Source organism: Dipodomys ordii, unplaced genomic scaffold (assembly GCF_000151885.1).
Source record: "Dipodomys ordii isolate 6190 unplaced genomic scaffold, Dord_2.0 Scaffold3, whole genome shotgun sequence".
NCBI classification, from domain to species: domain Eukaryota; kingdom Metazoa; phylum Chordata; class Mammalia; order Rodentia; family Heteromyidae; genus Dipodomys; species Dipodomys ordii.
The window spans coordinates 14,933,096-14,953,559 of NW_012267219.1; the positions used below are offsets into that span (position 1 = coordinate 14,933,096).

General features: G+C 37.2%; 1 protein-coding gene and 1 long non-coding RNA gene across 2 annotated transcripts; both read left to right on the forward strand.

Annotated features, from left to right (window-relative positions):
* The first annotated feature begins 2,426 nt into the window (after positions 1 to 2,426).
* On the forward strand, positions 2,427 to 20,327 carry LOC105990190. Its single transcript, XR_001175301.1, has 3 exons — positions 2,427 to 2,440; positions 4,028 to 4,030; positions 20,257 to 20,327. It is a non-coding gene; the product is annotated as an uncharacterized LOC105990190 (long non-coding RNA).
* Positions 8,089 to 18,980, forward strand: Glipr1 (GLI pathogenesis-related 1). Its single transcript, XM_013022509.1, has 6 exons — positions 8,089 to 8,455; positions 10,200 to 10,433; positions 15,194 to 15,306; positions 17,647 to 17,732; positions 18,572 to 18,598; positions 18,694 to 18,980. Exons 1-6 carry the CDS (start codon positions 8,282 to 8,284, stop codon positions 18,846 to 18,848), a joined length of 789 nt encoding a protein of 262 aa, XP_012877963.1. The 5' UTR covers positions 8,089 to 8,281; the 3' UTR covers positions 18,849 to 18,980.
* Positions 20,328 to 20,464: the final 137 nt, after the last annotated feature.

The window sequence follows — 20,464 nt, forward strand, 5'->3', positions numbered from 1 at the left end:
ATGGGAAAAATACTGGGACAAAAGGGGCCATAGATAATACTGTGAAATCATGCTAGTTTTCTGCTGAACCTTGGTTTAACTAAGGATTTAAGAGTTAGCCAGGTACCAGTAGTTCATACCTATAATTCTGGGTATTCAGGAGACTGAGATCTGAGGATTTTTGTTCAAAGCCAGCCAGGGCACAAAGTCTCTGAGACTTATCTCCATGTGCGGATTAAGTACCAACCTTGAGCAAAAAAGCCAAGGGAGAGCATAGGACCCTGAATTCAAGCACCAGTACTAGTACACACACACACACACACACACACACACACAAAGTATACAAACAAAATATTAGGGATCCATTATGTCTTCAGACTTCCACTAAATACTCCAGCATTCTATAAAACCACATAAAGATTTTTTAATGTTTGATTTGCTATAAGATGTCACTTTCCCATTTCAGTGAGCCATAATGCTAGGTAGCAACGAAGAGCATGCACAGGGAGGCTAGGACAAAACAGGTGTATGTGCTGAATCAGCACAAAGCAATTGAGGAGGAACTTGCTGGACAAGGCCAGAAGTAGACCCTGTATTTTCTTAATATAACCATGAAGTCCTGCATCATCCAACATAATATTGCTGATGATTTGCAGTGATGGGTTAGGACAGAGTGACAGAAATTCAAATTATGTATCCTGAAAACACAGAAATGTCAAAAGCATTCACAAAATATCATCTAACAGAGGAAAATGTGATACTACATAGTATTAGAATCTCTAAAAAATATTTAAAATCAGAGAGTATTAGTGAAATTTTTCTTAATACACAGACTACATAGAACTCATCAACACAGAAAATCTTACACTTAATCTGTCCCATGTGGTTGGAACAGTAGACATCAGTAGCCTGCTCTATGTAGCACTAACCAGTCCAGAAATTATTCCAAAATGTATGTGTACATATATGTGAGATTATATGTGTACTGTGTTTAAGTACATAAATGTGTAATAGCCTGCAGGGCACAAAGGCACACAGTGGCTCACTGGGAATGACAGTAATTAAGCAACCCTATCTTCCACCCTGAATTGCTATTGATATATATATATATATATATATATATATATATATATATATATATATGTGCCTTTAGTTTGGGATTCTTAGCTAATCCATCAAGAAACCATCCCAGTACTTTTATCAGGCTACCAATTTCTACATGGTAAGTATGCATCATTACTAACAGACTGTTCTGAAACTCCTTCACTGTGAAGTAAAGCCTCTGATTGGGTGATAGCTTGTATGTTATTTTAGGCCTGTGGTTTAGGCAATAATCCATACAACATAGTTCTGGCTAAGAATCTAAATTTAGGAAAGTCAAACCCATATCCAAAATAAGTTTGAGTTTCAAAGAGAAAGAACCATAGACTTTTATAGAATGGAAAGAGTCCATATGTATCTCCATGTGGTGGATTGTGCTTGCAGAGTTACCTAGAGAAATTGAAAATCATGCAAATGGGCCTCTGAATAATATTTGCTTATCATACAAATTCTGAGTGGCCAAAGGACAAGCATCCACTGATGTCAAATGACTGATTACTCAGTACTTTTCTGGGTGTTAACCTATAAAAAATACACACTCCCACTCTCAAACCTCATAGACTGCCCCAGACTCTCTTATTCTAATCTTCTCATCATCAAAATCCCTAAGTCTGGCCAGGCCTTTGTCACTGAGCCAATATTTATTTCCACCTCTGATTATTTCTGTCTCTATACAAAGTACATGACCAAATGTACCAAAGATCCATCCTGAAGAAACTATCTACTTCTCCTAGGCTACCCTTGAGTTTGAAGTCAATGCAACTATTGTCCATTGTCACCTTGCACTACATCTCAAGTTAACTAGTTGATAAACTGATAGTTGATTTTCATTTCCTTTCATGGACCTGGCACCTCTTCACCATATAGTGACAGGTGTGAACTAAGAGCTGAGCACTGGTACAACTGTGCTGAGTGATACAGAAATCATTATGATTTGCTCATGCCATTGACGTATGCCCTCCGACCCTGCCTAGGTTTGGTCCTAGATGTTCCATAAACATTTTCCAGATAAATTGTAGCAGGCCCTCTCTAACCACATGACTTAATGGGTCTGACAAATTATAGCATGTAATGGGCAATTACACATGATCAAGAGCTCTGTCTCCTTCCTTCTTCCTTCTTTCTTCTCTCTCTCCCTCCCTTCTTCCCTTTCTTCCTTATCTCTTTCATTCTTTATATCCTTCCTTCCTTCTTTCATTCCTTCCTATTTGCAGTAGAGTATACAGATGCAGCAATTTTTAGTTTATTTGGTTTTTTTGTTGTTGTTGTTTGTATGGATTGAACTCTGGGCCTGGGCGCTGTTCCTCAGCTCTTCAGCTCAAGGCGAACACTCTACCACTTGAGCCACATACCACTTTCTGTTTTCTGAGTGGTTTATTGGAGATAAGAGTCTCACAGACTTTCCTGCCCAGGCTGGCTTTGAACCGCAATCCTCAGATCTCAGCCTCCCGAGTAGCTAAGATTACAGACATGAGCCACCTATGCCCAGCCTAAGGAAATCTTTTGAGTATATACTAAGGCTTTCTCCTGAGACTCAGGCACCTCTTCAATCAATGTGTCTCAGGTATGAAAACTGGCTTACATCCAATAACTGATCATAATTTCTTGCTGCTAGACAATAGCAAGAAAGAAAAGTATAAGAGATTTTTTTTGTTTGATGACTATGGTATAGGAAGAAGAGAAACTTTTACAGTGAAGAAAATTAGCAAACGATCTCAGCTAGATGATCAAGTTAATAGTACATATTCTTGATATGATATAGTGAAAATGGCTCTTCAGTGATGCTTTTTTCCCAAGGACACATACTTGCAGCCTAAAAAGGAGAAAATGAATCTCAAAGATCATCCTGACCAGTACTTAAAACTATTAAAGTCATATAAACAAGGAAATCTGAGAAAACATTACAACAGTAGTTTAAGCTTAGAAATCTGACTACTAAATTACAGTACCCTGAATGATATCCTTGAACGGAAAAGAATATTAGCTTAAAAGTAAGAAAATCTGCTAGATGTTGATGTAATCCTAGTTATTCAGGAAGCTAAGATTTGAAAATCAGCGTTGGAGTTTGAACTCAGCCTGGAAAAGGCTGCATGTATCTATCTCAAGAACACAAAATAAATCAGCAACAACACAAAATACAGCAAAAAGCTGGGCTGAAAACATGGCTCGAATGGCATAACAATTGTTTAAGCCAACAAAAGACTGAGCTTAAACCCTGGTACTGGCAAAAAAAGCTAAGAAAATATTAATAAAGTATGTACTTTAGTGAAAATGTACAAATATTCATTTGTTAATTATGAAACACATTAAAGCTAACATTAGTAACAGGAAAGTAGATTCAGTTATATACAAACACTGTACTGTCTTTACAATTTTTCTACGGATCTAAACATGTACCAAAAATGTTTTGAGATGATAAAAAATACCATGTGTTTTAAATATGAAAATGATATAACATTCATATTGCAGAGGTTTATAAAGAAAGTTTTATTCACACACACAGTGTGAGGGGGCTAGGGGGACAAAAGAAGTCAGAGAAAGTAAGGAATATTTCAGACATATATAATGCATATCACACATACACACACACACACACACACAGGGTGGCTAGAAGGACAGAAGATTCCATTTGAAAAGGCTCAGATTGGGCTGGGAAGGTGGCTCAGTGGTAGAGCACTTGCCTTGCATGCCTGAGGCCCTGGATTCGATTCCTCAGCACCACATAAGCAAAAAGAAAAAAGCCGGCAGTGGCGCTGTGGCTCAAGTGGTAGAGCGCTAGCCTTGAGCTGAAGAGCTGAGGGACAGCGCCCAGGCCCAGAGTTCAGGCCCCATGACCGGACCCCCCCCCAAAAAAAAACTTCTATATTTTACATGTTGCTTGGCTGTCTTCAAAATGTTTCTTCTGTGCCTATGTACAAGTGTGAATATGCCATGACGTGTGATGTAGAGCGTTTGAATGGAAAAATGGAGAGAACTTGCCCCTACACCTGCTAAGCTTCTGTGCATAAAAATTTGACACTTTCATGGTAACAAAATTATAAGAGAATTGAAAAGGCCTCTTGGTGTTAGAGGCCAATACAGGATTTTATATTCATCCTGTCATGCCTTTCCATTTTCTGTGCATGGAAGAGAAAGCAAATGGGAACAATATACTTCAGCCACTTTCCATATGCAATGCCATGGGAAAATATAATTTCAATCAGGGAAATATAGTAATATTTTTGCATCATTTTTCTAAATAAATGAAGGAGCATTCCATTGTATACATTTCAACTGCCCCAGATTGCATTTGCTACATTTTGTTTGAAGTATTACCTCTTGCCTCTATTAATTTTTTATCTTAGAAAGTCTGGTTTTTCAAGATAAATACAATCTGTTTTCAAAGTCACCTTTTTACCAATACTTTTTCATTAAATTATGAAAATAAAAAGAAGAAAAAAGAAAAGGCTCAGATTGCACAACTAACTTGGAAAAATCTCAGCCCACACAAGGTGGAGTTGTGATACAAACGTCTCCATGGAAACCTTTCATATTGGGAGAAGTACGTCTTTGTGCAAATGTTAGTACAACCCCATGCTTAGTCCCTGCGTGGGGCTTCTTAGAAAATGTGTGGCTTTGGCTGAAATACCATGACAAACTTCAAAGATCCTGCAGCTGGAAACTGTCAACTGACTGCACTTTTCATGGCAAGTGCTCTTGAAGGAAAAGCTAAAGCACATGCTTCTGTGTGGCCAAAGAGTTAAATCAGACCCACCAGCAGTAATTGACATTTAAGTCAAAGCATACATATGTCATATCTTAAAACAGTTTTAGCAAGATGATGAGGCAAAAATTAATTGTAGTGGTGTGTATGAGGGCGGGGAGAAGTCTGGTTAAAGAATTTGAGATTAAACTCTCCTCTGTGAGAAAAAATAAATCCTAAAAGATGAGCTACAAATATTAAAGGACAAGTAAGCCAGAAAGCTTCAAAGTTGCCTGTGCTTCCCTGCACTTCTGGATAGTGGGCTCAATGAACAATACAATCCAGATCGTAGGGCAAGAAAATAATTAATATTAAGAAAAAGAAGCAGTGGCAAGAGAAAAGGTGTTGGACTGGCAATGCAGTGACAGCTTCTGTCATAAGCAATATCAGAACCCATCTTTAGTGAAAGGAAAATGGGTGGGCTTGATAAGAAAGAAAAGAAAGGGGGAGGGAGGGAGGAAGGAAGAAAGGAAGGAAGGAAGGAAGGAAGGAAGGCAGGCAGGCAGGCAGGCAGCAGGAAAGTATGCAAATGAGAAGTTGTCCTACCCCAAGAGTCATGGGTCTTGAGACACTATCTGTTTTTCAAGAAAAACAGGATCCTGCTTTGTAGACCCAGGAGGCTAAGTTTTGCAAGATTTCCCTACCCTTGTCCTGTTTCACAAACAGTTGATTTGTAAATACTTGTGTTGAAAACAAACACAGAGGTTCTTAAGGAAGGATTAGATAAATAAAATGTTGCTAGAGGAAACAACCTGACATCTGACTTATCCCAGTTACAGAAAAACTGATTAATCAATGCCGATGATCTTTAAATGTGAAAATAAGATCCACATCCCCAACACAGAACATAAATCCTTAAACTATGAGCACACCATGTCCTGGGGTTTCTTCCTCTTTTCTTCCCTCCCATTCAAGAGCTTTATTCTATCCTCCCAATAAACTTTTGCTCTTGCTGCTTTGTGCTCGATTCTGGAATCATCCATAGCAGTTGATTTCTGGACTCAAACTTGGGAATAAAGAGCCACAGTTTTGTAAATAGGCATGCTATGAGTATAAGGCCTAGCTGGTTTTTCATGAGTAAAAAAAAAAATCTTAAAGGAGGAAACTTGGAGCTACCAAATCTAAAAGAACATCTTTTAACAGTATTGACTCCATGGGGATAATATAGGAGACTGGACTTTGGGAAGAAGACTGGAAATAAGAGAAACCATCACCCTTTTGGACATCAAAATCCCTGATCCAGTTACTCTTCCTTTGGAGTTATGATAATCATTCAAATAATACTAGCTCAGACTATACCAAGTAATGGGGGGGGGTCTCCAATAAGTTTAAGATCCAAGATTCCAAAAGAAACTAGAGATGGTCAGAAGGGCCTTTAAACAGAACACAAATTGTTTACCAAAGTGACCAGATTGAAAATAAATATAAAAATAAAAAAATGATTTATTCAGAAACCTGAGAAAATGAGTAGCATGGGAGGAGATCATAGCATCTGTAACCCAGTGGAGAGCCACGACCCAAGAGCTACAAATGTCCCAATAAGAAGTGATCTCTAACATTGCAGGCATAGGCTGTAAGTCTCTAAACAGGAAAATGCAAAATGTAACAGAGCTAGTTTGACAATTACTCATCAACAGAAATTTTTTCTCAAAGCATACTAGCTGATAGAAATTTTTTCTCTTCCCCATTCAGGTTTCTAGCTCTGGTTTTAATAGGAGGTTTTAACATTCCTTCAACCATTTTTAACCTTCCTTGTAAGCAGTGCCTGCTTACATTTATGGAAGTCATAAAAGTGATAACCCACTTTATTAAGACTGATCAAGAAAAAAAGAGAAAACAAATTACCTACATCAGGAATAAACAAATATACTATGAAGAGTTTAGAGAAGTTTAAGAGAATCAGTGAATACAAAAAGGATATATAGAATAAGAATTATATAAGGATACATAAAAGAAGCTATGAAGCTGGTAATTATGATGTTCGAAGGAAACAGAAACATTACTGGTGAAACCACACTATTTCCTTTGGTCTGAACCAGTTTTGAGCAATTTCCTTCTCAGAAATGAGAAGTTAAGCTACAACTACTTAGCTAGTTGAATAGTGTCAACATTAATTTGATGTTATATGCTCCTTGATTATTTGTAGCTTGTATTCCTCCTCAGAATGTATGATACTTGCAAGTAGGGAAGGTGAACAGGTGAACAGGTTTATCTCACAAGTTACTAAGCACAATCTGCAACACGAAAACAGTCTAAGAACAGAGGCATTAACCTACTAGTGCTGTAAATTCATTCAGAGTATATTCTATGTAAATTTATAGTGAAGTTTTAAACTTGGTCATAGAAATTATCTTAAGATAAGTGGCATCAGAAAATGCCAATTATAAAATGCTGATTATATTTGCCTCCTTAGCGCAGTAGGCAGCACGTCAGTCTCATAAAATGCTGATTATATAAATGTAATTGATATATAAATTATAATTTATAATTATACATTGACTACATATAATTTATATTATAAATTATATATATATATATATACAATATATACCATAACATACGCTCTAAAAAAGATATAAAAATATAAAAAATATAAAAATAAAAAATATATATATATAAATTATATATATATATATATAGCCTATGCTCAGTACTATCCATAGTTTCAGGCATCCACTGATAAGGGGAGATTCAGATAAGGATGGATGACTATATTCCTGCCATTATTTTCTATGGAATTTTTTAAAGCATTCTTTTAGTTTTGTGCAAGTACTGGGGCTTTAATTCAGGGCCTGGACAATGTCCCTTAGCATTATTGCTCAAGACTATCATTCTATCACTTGAGCCACACCTCCATTTCCAGCTTTTTCATGTATTGGAGGTAAGAGTCTGACAAACATTCCTACCCAGCCTGGCTTCAAACCATGATCCTCAGATCTTAGCCTCTGTAGTGGCTAAGAAAAGGTTTTACCAGGTCTGTTATGAAAGTAAGAGTTATACATTTATTTACCACAACTTCAATGTTAAAAGTAGAGACTATTTCTTTCTGGAGACTCCAAGATTTTCTTTTGGAATATTGTACCTTGTAACTAAAAAGAAATCCTGACAAATCTCATAAAACAATCTTATGTTGTAATAGGTGCTATGTGTCACTGAGAAACTAGATGGGCAGGGTTAAGATTGCAACAGGAGCTGCATGACATATAAGGAGAAAACTCATTTCTTCAAAGTTCTGATGACCTCATTTCCGCTTTGTATCTTCTCAAAGCTGAACTCAGCTATGCTGTATAAAGCAAACAGCTGAAAAACTGAGAGAGAACATAGAGAGCATTTGCACAGCATGGAAAGGCTTCAGGTACAATTCCTAGCATAAAAATCTGAAGACTCTGAGAGTAACAAGCACATTCTTAAAACCAGAGCTCTGGAATCCAGTCCTCAGGCTAGACGTCTGCAGTGAGCATGCAGGTCATACTTGCTTCAATGGCCTATATTCTTTCTTTTACCGCTACGTTTTCATATACAGTAACTACTTTGCCAGATATTGACAATGAAGATTTCATCAAGGAATATGTTCATGCTCACAACAAGTTCCGGTCAAAGGTGAATCCAACAGCTACAAATATGCTATACATGGTAAGAAAATTTAGAACTTTGGGGATAAATTCTTGGTAATCCTAAATGATTTTGCTTTGCTTTTAATTATTGTGAGCAGTAAAATCACCATCTGCAGTCAAACACGTTCAGTCTTAACCTTAACGCTTGCCATAAGCAAGCTATACAGTTTTAATTTTCTTTTTTGTGTACTTCCTTTTCTCTGGTCATGGGTAGACTTCTCTTTTTTGTCATTTGCTTCTCTGTTATTATTTGTGAGATTTTTGTTTTGTAGAAATAGTTTATATTTGTACAAAATACTGGTATGAAATAAGCCAGTATTTTGTATTACCAAACTTATACTAAATTATATCAACATACACGAAGTTCCCACATGTATATGATGTACTTTGAAACTATATACTTCTTACTTACCTTTTACCCCTCTTATCTCTCTCTCTGGTCCTCTTTCTCTTCCCTAGAAGTCCCTCTTCTACTTGGGTCATCTTTATTTTTCTCTAGATACTACTTATTAAAGAAAACATGGAATTCTTAGCTTTGAGTCTGGCTTGTTTTTGCTGAACATGATAATCTCCAGTTTTGTCTCTTTTCCTGCAAATGACATCATTTCATTCTTCTGTGTAGTTTAATAGTACTTTTATGGTCTATACTTAGGGTATGTATAATATTCCATAGTGTCTCTTCACTCTGGTAATATTTTTGTCATTAGGTAGAAGCTTTTAATTTATTAATTCTACTTTATAACTTATTTCCTGAGACATTGGAATTCTGTTCAGAAAATTGCTGCCCATACTTATATTTTGAAGTGTTTCCTTTCTGTTTTCCTCTAGTTGCCTCAAAGTTCCAAGTCATGCAGTAATGTTTGATCCCCTTTCAAGTTTATTTTTGTACATGGGGATAGGTAAAGTTCTACTTTTATTCTTCTACATGTGGCTACCTAGTTTCCCCAGCACCATAGTAAAGAGGCTGTCTTTTCTCCATTGTGTACTCACAGTATCTTAGTCTAGATTCAGGTGGTTGTAGATAGGTTTATTGCTCAGCCCTCTCTCTTCCACTGACTGGTGCACATGATGTTTTTATGCCACTACTGTGCTGTTTTAATTACTATGGCTCAGTAGTATAGTCTAAGTTAGATGGTGTAATGCCTCCAACATTGCTTTTTTTTAATCTCAGTAGTATGGACATTATAACAATATTAATTCTGCCAGTACATGAACATAATGTATTAGGGAGGTCCTTCCATTTTCTAATGTCATCTTCAGTTTCTTCATTGTTTCATTGTAGAGGTCTCTTTCCTCCTTAGTTAGGTTTATTCCTAAGTATTGTACTGGGAGAAAGGGAAGGAGTTGTTTTCTGATTTCTCAGCCAGTTCATTAGTGTATAGAAAAATAACTGATATTTTGTGTTGATTTTATATCCTGCTACTTTGCTGAACTTTATTATTTCTAGGGTTTTAGTGTAGGCGCTTCTAGGTATAAGATCCTATTACCTACGTCAAAGTCAAGGGATTCACATTCTTGGTAGGTCTCGCAAGAGTGGGGTTCCTCTGGAAGTTGAGGCATGCGTGCTGTGTGTGGAGTGAACCTGCGCGCCGTCCCTTCAGCTCAGTCAGCAACGTAGAATCAGAAGGAGGAGGGGACGACCAAGAAGGCTAAGGTTTTTCCTAGGTGTGAGGTCTGCTGCACTTGTGATCCTCCTGCTCCGCCTTGCTTACCCCATTACATTGTCAAAAAATAAATTCCATTCTTAATCATTATTTTTGCAGACTTGGGAACCGGCACTAGCCCAAACAGCAAAAGCATGGGCAAAACACTGTCAGTTTAAACACAACCCACAGCGGGAATCAAACTTGAACTTCACATCAGTGGGAGAAAATATCTGGACCGGATCTCTAGTCCTGTTTTCAGTGTCTTCAGCCATCTCAAACTGGTACAATGAAATCCAGTACTATGATTTCGCAACTCGGAAGTGCACAAAAGTCTGTGGCCACTACACTCAGGCAAGTACTACTCATCTTTTCAGGAGAGAGGAAACAACTGGAATTCAGTGTTTAAAAAAAATGCCACAGGACATCCTAGCTACTCAGGAAACTGAGATCTGAGGATCATAGCTCAAAGCCAGACCCGGCAGGAAAGTCTATGAGACTCATACCTCCAATTAACCACCAGAAAACCGGAAATGCCCTGGGCTCAAGTGGTAGAGCCCTTTCCTTGAGCTGAAGAGCTGAAGGACAGGGCCCAGGCCAAGTTCAAGCCCCGTAAGCCACCAAAAAAAAAAAAAAAAAAGGGAAGAAGTCTAGCGCTGGTGGGTCAAACCTGTAATTAATTCTAGCTACTCACGGGCTGAGATCTGAAGATTGTGATTTGAAACCAGCCTGGGCCATTAAGTCCATAAGATTCTTAGCTCCAAGGAGGTTCAAGGGGGGAACAATAGCCTTGAGCAAAAAGTTCAGCGGCAATGCCCAGGCCCCAAGTTTAAGCCCATGGATGTATGCAAGAAGAGAAAGAGGGGGGGGAGAGGGAGAGAGAGAGAGAGAGAGAGGAAGGAAGCGGGAAGGAAGGAAGGAAGGAAGGAAGGAAGGAAGGGAGGGAGGGAGGGAGGGAGGAAGGGAGGGAGGGAGGGAGGGATGGAGTGAGGGAGGGACAGAGGGAGGGAGGAGAAAAAAGCTAGTTCACCTATAAATGTAAGGGTAATAGCCTTCTTTAAAATAATAAATGGAATAGAATCTAGTGCCAGAAGAAAGAGGGCTTGAAGAGGCTACTTGTATCAACAAAATACATGAGGCCCTTCAATCCAGACAGCACTAAATGCTAGTTATTCCACTAGATAGTTTAGGTACATTGTATTATTTAAGGTTTTACAACATATATGATTGTCTGAATCTGAATGCTTTATCTTACCAGCTAAATAACACTGGGGAAGCAATTTCTTAACCTCTCTGAACCCTTCTGTTGATCTACATATACTAGCACCTCCCTTTATATATGTTCATGGTTTTCAACGTAAAACATAAAACCCCACACTCAGAAAGGGACTATTTTAGCTCCATCTTCCCAGCTCCAGGCAAGCTCTGGACATCCTCCTACTGATGAGGCCCCTCTTCTGAAGTGGAGGCATGGTGTAGGAGTCTCCTGAAGAGAAGTTAGGATCACTCCTTGGCCTCTGACAAAGCTACGCATGTAAGCAGTTGGATTTTAAGAAAATTAGTTTTCTCCTGTCCAAAATATTGTCTTTGTCTCCTTCTGTGAGAAAATTGACAAATCATCTCAGTTATTTTCAGAGGCCCAACTCTAAAACCTCAGACTCATTTGACATTAACTTGACTTTCTTCTTTTTGTTTTGGCTCTTTGGAAGATGGATAAACCATGCCTTAACTTGTACATGTGGTCTGGGTAAGGACTCAGCTAAACCATCTTCTCACCTCTACACATTTGGCATGCTGAATCACTTGTAATTCTTCTAAAGTACCTGGCTGAAGTTCCTTATTGAAAACAGATGTAAAAAATACAAACCAAATTCAACAACACATTACATAGATCACACACCCTGATCAAGTTGATTTCATTCTAGGGATGCAATGATGGTTCACCTTACGCAAATCAACAATATAATACAGCACCATAAATAGAATTGAATGAAAAACACAGGCTTACTTCAATGAGATGAATGAGAAGCCTTTGACAAAATTTAACATCTCTTCGTGATGGAAGAAAGGAAGTAGGAATAGAAGGAATACGCTGAGATAAATTAAAAGGTTATATATGACAAACCTATAGCCAACATTGTACTAGATGGAGAAAAACTGAAACCATTTCCTGTAAAATCAAGAATGAGACAAGAGTGCCTACTCCTATTCAATATAGTGCTTGAATTCACAGCCAGACTAATCAAAGCAAAGAAATATAAGAGTTATGGATAGGAAAACAAGAAACCAAATTATCCCTAGCTGCAGATGATAGAATCCTATATTTAAAAGACATTAAAGGCTGCATGAGTGTGTCACACATTTATAATTTTAACTCCTCAAGAGGTTGAAATCTGAAAATTGAGGTTCAAAGCCAGCTTGGGCAGACAAACTCAAGAGACGTAGCTCCAATTAACTAGCAAAAAGTCAGAAATGAAGGTGTGGTTCAAGTGGTAAAATGGCAGCAAGGAATGAAAAACCTGAGCAAGGGAAGCTATGAGTTCAAGTTTCAGTATTGGCATGGGCATGTGCACATGCACACACACGCATGCATGCATGTGTACACACGCATGCACACACACACTCCACCAGGAAACATCTTCCCAAACCTACATATAAAAATCAGTAACTTTTCAGCAGTGTGCCAGTGGGTCATATGTATAATCTTAGCTACCCAGGAGACTGACATCCGAAGACCACAGTTCAAACATAGCTGGGGTAGGAAAATTCTGAGACTCTTATTCTAGTCAATTGCCAAAAAGTTGGAAGTGAACCTGTGGCTCACAATCAGTAACTTTTTTACATACCAATGTAAAATATGTATGTTGAGAAAGAAATCAGGAAAGCAACATCATTCAATATAGTTTCAAAAATACTTAGGAATAAACTTAACTAAGGAGGTGATAAACCTCTGCAATGAAAACTACAAGAAAATTACAAGATATTAGAAGATGGAGAGACTTCCCATGCTCATGTTCATGTAGAATCAATATGGTGAAAATGATAATACTCAAAAGAATTCTACAGCTTCAATGCATCAACATTCCATGCACTCTTCAGAAATTAGAAAACAACCCAAAAATCCATATGGGTGCCACAAAACAAATAGGTAATGCAATACTGATCAAAAAGAGCAACACTGCAAGTATAATACCTGACTTCGAAAAGAGAGGGATGAAGGGACAAGAAGAAATAATAGAGCAACTATGATCAAAGTATATTATTGCATGTAAGGAAATATCACAATGAAACACCACACTTCATATAACTAATATATACTAATAATTTAAAAATAAAGTGCCTAACTGTACACTGTACACTTTGTGTGTGTGTCTACATGTGTGTCTGTCCTGGGGTTTTAACTCAGGGCTTGGCACTGTCTTTGAGCTTTTTTTTTTCTGGTTAAGGCTAGCACTCTACCACTTGAGCCACAGCTCCGCTTTTGGATTTTTGTTGGTTAATCGGAGATGAGTCTCAAGGTCTTTCCTGCCTGGGTAGGCTCTGAACTAAAGTTCTCAGATATCAGCCTTTTGAGTAACTAGGATTACAGATGTGAGGTAACCGGAACCTGGCCACATAAACCTCACATACTTAGTTAATTTTGCCTGGAAGTGTCCAACTTTTCATTTGACAAACTCTCAACTCCTATGTCCCTGGCTGTGTGAAGCCTTGTACTTCCTCTCAGTTGAGAAGTTGCTCTGTTTTCAGTATTCATATGCTATTTTGTCAGTTTGTTAAATCGCACTAGCCATGCAAGTATACATCTATTTATCTATGTCTCTCCCAAAACAAATCACCTGCTGAGGGCCAGTGAACATTCCTGTATTTATCTTTCTGCCTTACTCTTTCTCCTTACTTCTTCTCTTCAACTGTTCCCTAATAAAAATGTTAGCCCTTAAGTTACTGTCTCAGTCTCTCTGTTCTAGGAGTTCACACCAAGGTTTATACTCAGTAGACAATAAACAAAACTTAGATCACTTCCATGAGCTGGTTTTCCAAGGTATATTGGAAGAAGCTATCTTCTATAGCTAAGCTATCTCAAAAGGGGATTATAACCTCACAATTCTCTTCTGCTGACATTTAAGGTATCTGCACGTTTTGGCTATTGATATTTAGTTATATAATGAGCAAAACATTTTGTAAAAGCTATGCCACTTCCTAATGTGTTAATTCAACAACACACTATCTTTGTCTTCATTGGATATAGACTAGAATTTAGGAACACCGATGTAATAATATCAAATTATTTAGAATATATAGAACATATAAAACTCTTAGGATCATGCTACAATTTCCCACTAGATGGCACTACTGATTTGACTTTTGTTTTCATCTCTCTCTGCCTCTATTCTCACCCTACTAGATTTTTTTTTTTTGCTATACTTTCACATTAAAACATGAAAAAGGGGGCACGTTTTACTGCATATCATATTTCTAATAATTATCTAGCTTGATTGATAGACAGAAAAGAGAAAAAGAATATGAAAAGGTTGTTAGAGAAGAAAGGAAAGACAAACCCTCCCTTGTAGGTTCCCTAAACACAGTGCTTTTGTTAAGAAAGTATGGTGTTTCTGGTTCTGTAAGGCTTGCTACAAGGGAAAATACCCCTCAAGCACATTGCTTAGGACCTGAGGGTTTTGTGACCAGGCAGGAAGAATTAGGTTCCAAACTCTCATCTCTAAATATGGAGGCACTAACATCTAGTTACAGTCCTTTGGGGGATCATCCTGCTTGTAAAGCATTAATCCTAACCTTCATACTAAGCTTCAATAGTTTTTAAGGAATTATGTTGCTCTTGTACACTAAGAGAAGACATCACTCTGTCTGATAGAAGTTAGTTTTATCCATCAAGTTACGCTTATTTTATTTCTTCATTGTAATAACTGCCAAGGATCACATTGTGTTTATTCACAGATGTACACAAATGATAACGATTGTTCCTAGCTAAATTCTGAGCATCTATAATTTCTTGGTAGTAAGAGTTGTTCAACTAAAATGGTATGGATGTTCATTCCATTGTTGCCCCCTTCGGTAAAAAAAAAAAAAAAAAAAAAAAAATCCTTGTATGTCTCCAGGTTGTTTGGGCAGATAGTTACAAAGTTGGCTGTGCAGTGCAATTTTGCCCTAAAGTTTCTGGCTTTGAACAACTTTCCAATGGAGCACATTTTGTATGCAACTATGGACCAGGGTGAGTCTGCATTAACTTTTTTTTTTTTTTTTTGCTAAGGAGTAACTTGAGGAGTACTTGAGGTAACTTAAAGAGATAGATAGGGTTGGGGAAAATGGGAGAGAAGAGAATGATGGGGCATAGGATACTGATCAAGATGCAGCACACTCATAAATTAATGTTGAATTGAAACCATCTATACAACTAAAGATAATTAAAATTTTTAATGTAAAAATAAGTTATATCTTAAAGTACTTATCTTTGTTATAGAATATACAATGTACTGCAAAGAAGAAAATTAATGATTCTTAATTGTTCTGCTCAGATCTACTACAGTAACACAGTGGTACTTTTACTATGTGTGTGAAACATTTATGAATACCATATACATACACATATTTTTAAGAATAGCAAAACCATAATTGTTTTAAGGAATATTAGTTAATTCAGTACGGCAATAGCACTAAATGGGAAAATTAAATACAATGATGTTAAATTTTAAGTTAACAAAATTTTCCAAGTTTTAAAATGTGGCCAATTTGAAAAAGTGTTGCTGATTTTTGAGAAGTGATCCTTTGAAAAATGATCCTCATTTCCTCTTTATATAAACCTACTCATACATTTAGAAAACTTAATATTTTTCTCATTAAAACTTTAAATCTGATTTCAATCATTACATTACTGAAGAATGCTGCACACACTTACAATGTGCCAAGCACTTTCTAAGTACAATTGTTTTAGTGTGTGAGCTCAAATTCTCTGAATCTTTGTCTCCAAACAATCAAAATAATAGCACCTGCCACTTAAGGTGGCTATGAAAGTTATAAGCCCCACTCTACCTAAGTGTTACAAGAAGTCCAGTAGTCTCCTTTCTAAGAATGCCTATAGCTTTCTTCATATATTTCACTCCATATATATGGCATTGCATAACAGACTATCCAAAAGGAATAGTAGAGAAGAGGATTAGAGAAAATTTGCTCTACCTACTTACTGTGCCTTGGAAAATACTGCTTCAGAGACACTCAACTGTTGGGCTTCTCTTTTTCCTAGGATCGCAAACCTCTTATCTCTCAGGCTTATGAGGCCAAATATGAAACTACTCCACTTCTTCACTAGAGCATGTTAGATTCTTGGTCACTTGAGGGAACTAGGGAGATTCCTGGTTTGAACTCAGGGACTGCACTTAGCTTAGCCTAACACTCTTAACATGAGACACACCTCTGAAAAGCCTGGCTTTGGGCTGGTTATTTTTGGAGCTGAAGCCTCACAGACTTTTCTATTTGGTTTGACTTCAAATCATGATCCTCCAGATCTCAGCCCCTTAAGTGGCTTAGATTGTAGGCATAAGAAAAAGGGGCCAACTCTGCTGGCTAAGCATTTGATACTAATCCCTTACAGTTTACTAGGCCTTCCCAGAAGCAAATTTTCCCCAAGATGATTGATTCTTCCTTTTTTCTGAAAGTCACAACTGCCTTGTTTTTAGCTTAAAATAGCAAAGTTTTCCTTCTTCAACTTGAAAATAAGGTAGCGTTAATGACTTTACTAAAATCACTCTAAAATTTAAAGTGACTTAGTATTATTCTGCCTAATTATGGACATCTTTTGAAATCTCTGGTATACTACACTGACTGTTTTCCTTTAAATAAAGTGGAATAATAAATTTAAATTCTGAAGCAACCCCAATTTGAACATATTTTAACAGGTTGGAAATGAGGTGTTAAAATAAAGATATACCTCTAGTAGTGACTTCTTAATTTTGGAGGTAAAGGGAACTACGGAAAATAGGAAAGTCCATAAATCTGGATTACCTCTATCCAAAGTAACATTACCTTTTTGTATGAAGAGAACTTATCACAGGCATCTTAGCAATATCTGATTTTATATTAACAGAAGCTATATTCTTGGAAATATTGGATATTTTCACATCACATTCTAGTTGCAGGTACCTCAAAATACAGTTTATGATCATCACTACCTTGAAAATGAGTGTATTATACCAAATGCTAAATCTTATTTAATATTCAATAGATGTAACACTATCACAAACCTTTTAAAAATTTCATAGCTACTTCAATTTAATCAGCTTCCTTTCTAATTGTGCATTTTATTTAAAAACAACTGAGACTCCACAGTTTTCAAAGGGTATCACTATACAAATTTAAGAGTTCTAAAAGTTAGTAAAATGACAGCTTAGCTTCAGTTTCTATTTCCCATTCTTCATGTATTTTACCAACTACGAATTTTTGGACTTTGAGCTTATTATTCTTCTGGATCTGGTTAAGGATGTCTATATAAAAATTGCGAGTGAAAATATAAACAAAAAAAAACCAAAATGCTAACAAACAGCCTTCTACTTCACAGAGGAAATTACCCAACTTGGCCATATAAGAAAGGAGCCACATGCAGTGCCTGCCCCCAAAGTGACAAGTGTGTGGAAAACCTCTGTAGTGAGTAAAAGTAACCACCTATCATAAATCAATGTAAACGATATTACTGTTGTCTTTATAAAAGAATTAAGAGTACAACTATTTGTTTTGTCCAAGTTACTATTTTTTTTTTTGGTCCAGTTGTGCGGCCTGAACTCTGAACCTGAGCGCTATCCCTCAGCTCTTCAGCTCAAGGCTAGCGCTCTACCACTTGAGCCACAGCACCACTTCCGGCTTTTTTCTTTTTGCTTATGTGGTGCTGAGGAATCGAACCCAGGGCCTCAGGCATGCAAGGCAAGCGCTCTACCACTGAGCCACCTTCCCAGCCCCTAGTGTTCCAGTTTTAAATTGAATTTTAACACTATCTACTATAGTATAATTTTCCAGCAGTGATAATTTCCATTATCCAAAAAACTTATGTATTAAACTTTATGTATATAAAATGTAAACTTAAAAATGTACCAAGTTAAAACTACAAAAAAAAGCTCTGAATAACTTTTTTTTTTTTTTGGTCAGTTGTGGGGCTTGAACTCTGGGCCTGGGTGCTGTCCCTCAGCTCTTCAGCTCAAGGCAAGGGCTCTACCACTTGAGCCACAGCACCACTTCCTGTTTTCTGATGGTTTATTAAAGAGTTTCATTGACTTTCCTGCCCAGGCTGGCTTTCAACTGTGATCCTCAGATCTCAGCCTCTTGAGTAGCTAGGAATACAGGCATGAGCCACCAGTGCCCAGCTTGAATAACCTTTGAAAGTCATTGCAACAAAGTTCTGTCAATTTAAAAATGGTTCTAAAGATTTATTTTTTTCAACACAACAGCTTCACCTGTACCTAACCTTTTTTCAAATTCTCCTGCTTTTGCAGTTAATCCACAGCGAGACAAAGTAACACGTATGTATATTACCTTGTTACAAGAAGCATTATGTGATTATGACATTGCATTATATGAAACAATGTGTAAGATGTCATCTATGTTTATTTCACAGGTTACTATTCTGTTGATTATCCAGACTGGCCCATATATTCTCGGAACAGATACACATCTCTCTTTCTCATTGTTAAGTCCATAATTCTAATACTGTCTGTTATAATGACAATTTTCATAAAGCACAAGTACCCTAATTTAGCTATTATGGACTAACAAATCAGGGGCAGAAAGAAGAATGTGGCTTCTAAAAAAATTATATACATTTTCATTGGGTATATTTTCTATTTTAAATTGTTTTTATTTTTTAGTGTTCCTTCAGTAAAAAGCCTTATTTAAATGAAAACTTTGTTATTAGTATTATTTTTAGGTTGCCATGTTAGACTTCTAGGAGGTCTGTGGGCTCCACATTTCAACTTCCAAATCTACAAAATCAGTGATGTAGATTTAGGTGGTTTAATTACCTTCTGAGTTAGTTAAAGTCCCACTAGTTAAGGAATTAACATTTGAGGGGAAAAAGACATTAACATTCTGGTAAGCATGTAAGACTGAGACAGGAGGATCAAAAGTCCCAGGCCAGCTGGCCCAGACTACACAGAGAACCCATCTCCGAAGACAAGAAAGCTATCATTGATCCTCACTGCTCCTTCAACTCTTACCACTTGGTTTTCTATGCTTTCTTCCAACTGGTTGTCTTTTCCTTTACCACTTACCCAGACTCAAAACAGAGGAGTAACTACAGGATTTGATTTCAGAGGCCTGCTTATAAACTTGAATTGAGGTATAAATAAAATTGTAAAAAAAGAGAAAAAGGGGCTGGGAAGGTGGCTCAGTGGTAGAGCACTTGCCTTGCATGTCTGAGGCCCTGGGTTCCATACCTCAGCACCACATAAACAAAAAAAAGAAAAAAGCCGGAAGCGGCGCTGTGGCTCAAGTGGTAGAGCGCTAGCCTTGAGCTGAAGAGCTGAGGGACAGCGCCTAGGCCCAGAGTACAGGCCCCACGACCGGACCCCCCCCCAAAAAAAAAGAGAGAAAAAGGACAAGCCAAAATATTAGTATCAATAAAGAAGAATAAAGAGCGCTGAAATGTTTGCATTAAGTTTTCTCAAAACCAAATGCTGGGAGATTATTTTATCTAGAGACTAAGCAATAATATCAGACATGGGATTTAATGTATAATTACAATTGCCACATTCCCAAAATACTGGATATAAAACAAAAACTAGAAGCTAGTATAGTTGTTCAATCCTAGTATAGTTGTACAATCCTAGCCACTCACAAAGCTGAGATCATGGGGCTCATGGTTCAAGGCCAGCCTAAGAAAAATATTAGTGTACGCCCTCATCTAGAAGAAAAATATTGGACACAATAGTGTGCACCTGTTATCCCAGCAGCGTTAGGAAGAATAAATAGGAAAATGACAGTCCAAGCCAATCCGGGTAGAAAGCAAACTCAGATAAGGGATAAAGGCATAGACCAAGTACTAGAGTGCAAGTGTAAAGCCTTGCATCCAAACCCCAATACCACCACCACCCTTAAAAGAACCTGAAAGTTATTGCTAAAATTGAGCTTCCACAAAACCTGCCTGTCATCCATTCATTGATTAAACAAAATGTTCACAAAGACAAATTTTTCAAAATACACATAAAAGATTTTAAATACCATTCTATTAACAAAAAAAAGACAAAAGAAAAAGTATCAATATTATTTCTCACAAATAGAGGCAAGTAATGCCCTGGTTTCTAGAAATCCTTTACAAAAGGAGATAGCTTCATAAGTACTACTTTAGATTTGTGTGCGCCAACCAATACAGGGCTTGAACTCAAGGCCTG

Excerpts from the sequence above, each read along its gene's own strand:
- Glipr1 (XM_013022509.1), top strand. The coding sequence starts at position 8,282 with ATGCAGGTCATACTTGCTTCAATGGCCTATATTCTTTCTTTTACCGCT. Across the intron at positions 8,456-10,199 it reads CTACAAATATGCTATACATG|ACTTGGGAACCGGCACTAGC; the intron begins GTAAGAAAATTT and ends TTATTTTTGCAG. Across the intron at positions 10,434-15,193 it reads TCTGTGGCCACTACACTCAG|GTTGTTTGGGCAGATAGTTA; the intron begins GCAAGTACTACT and ends GTATGTCTCCAG.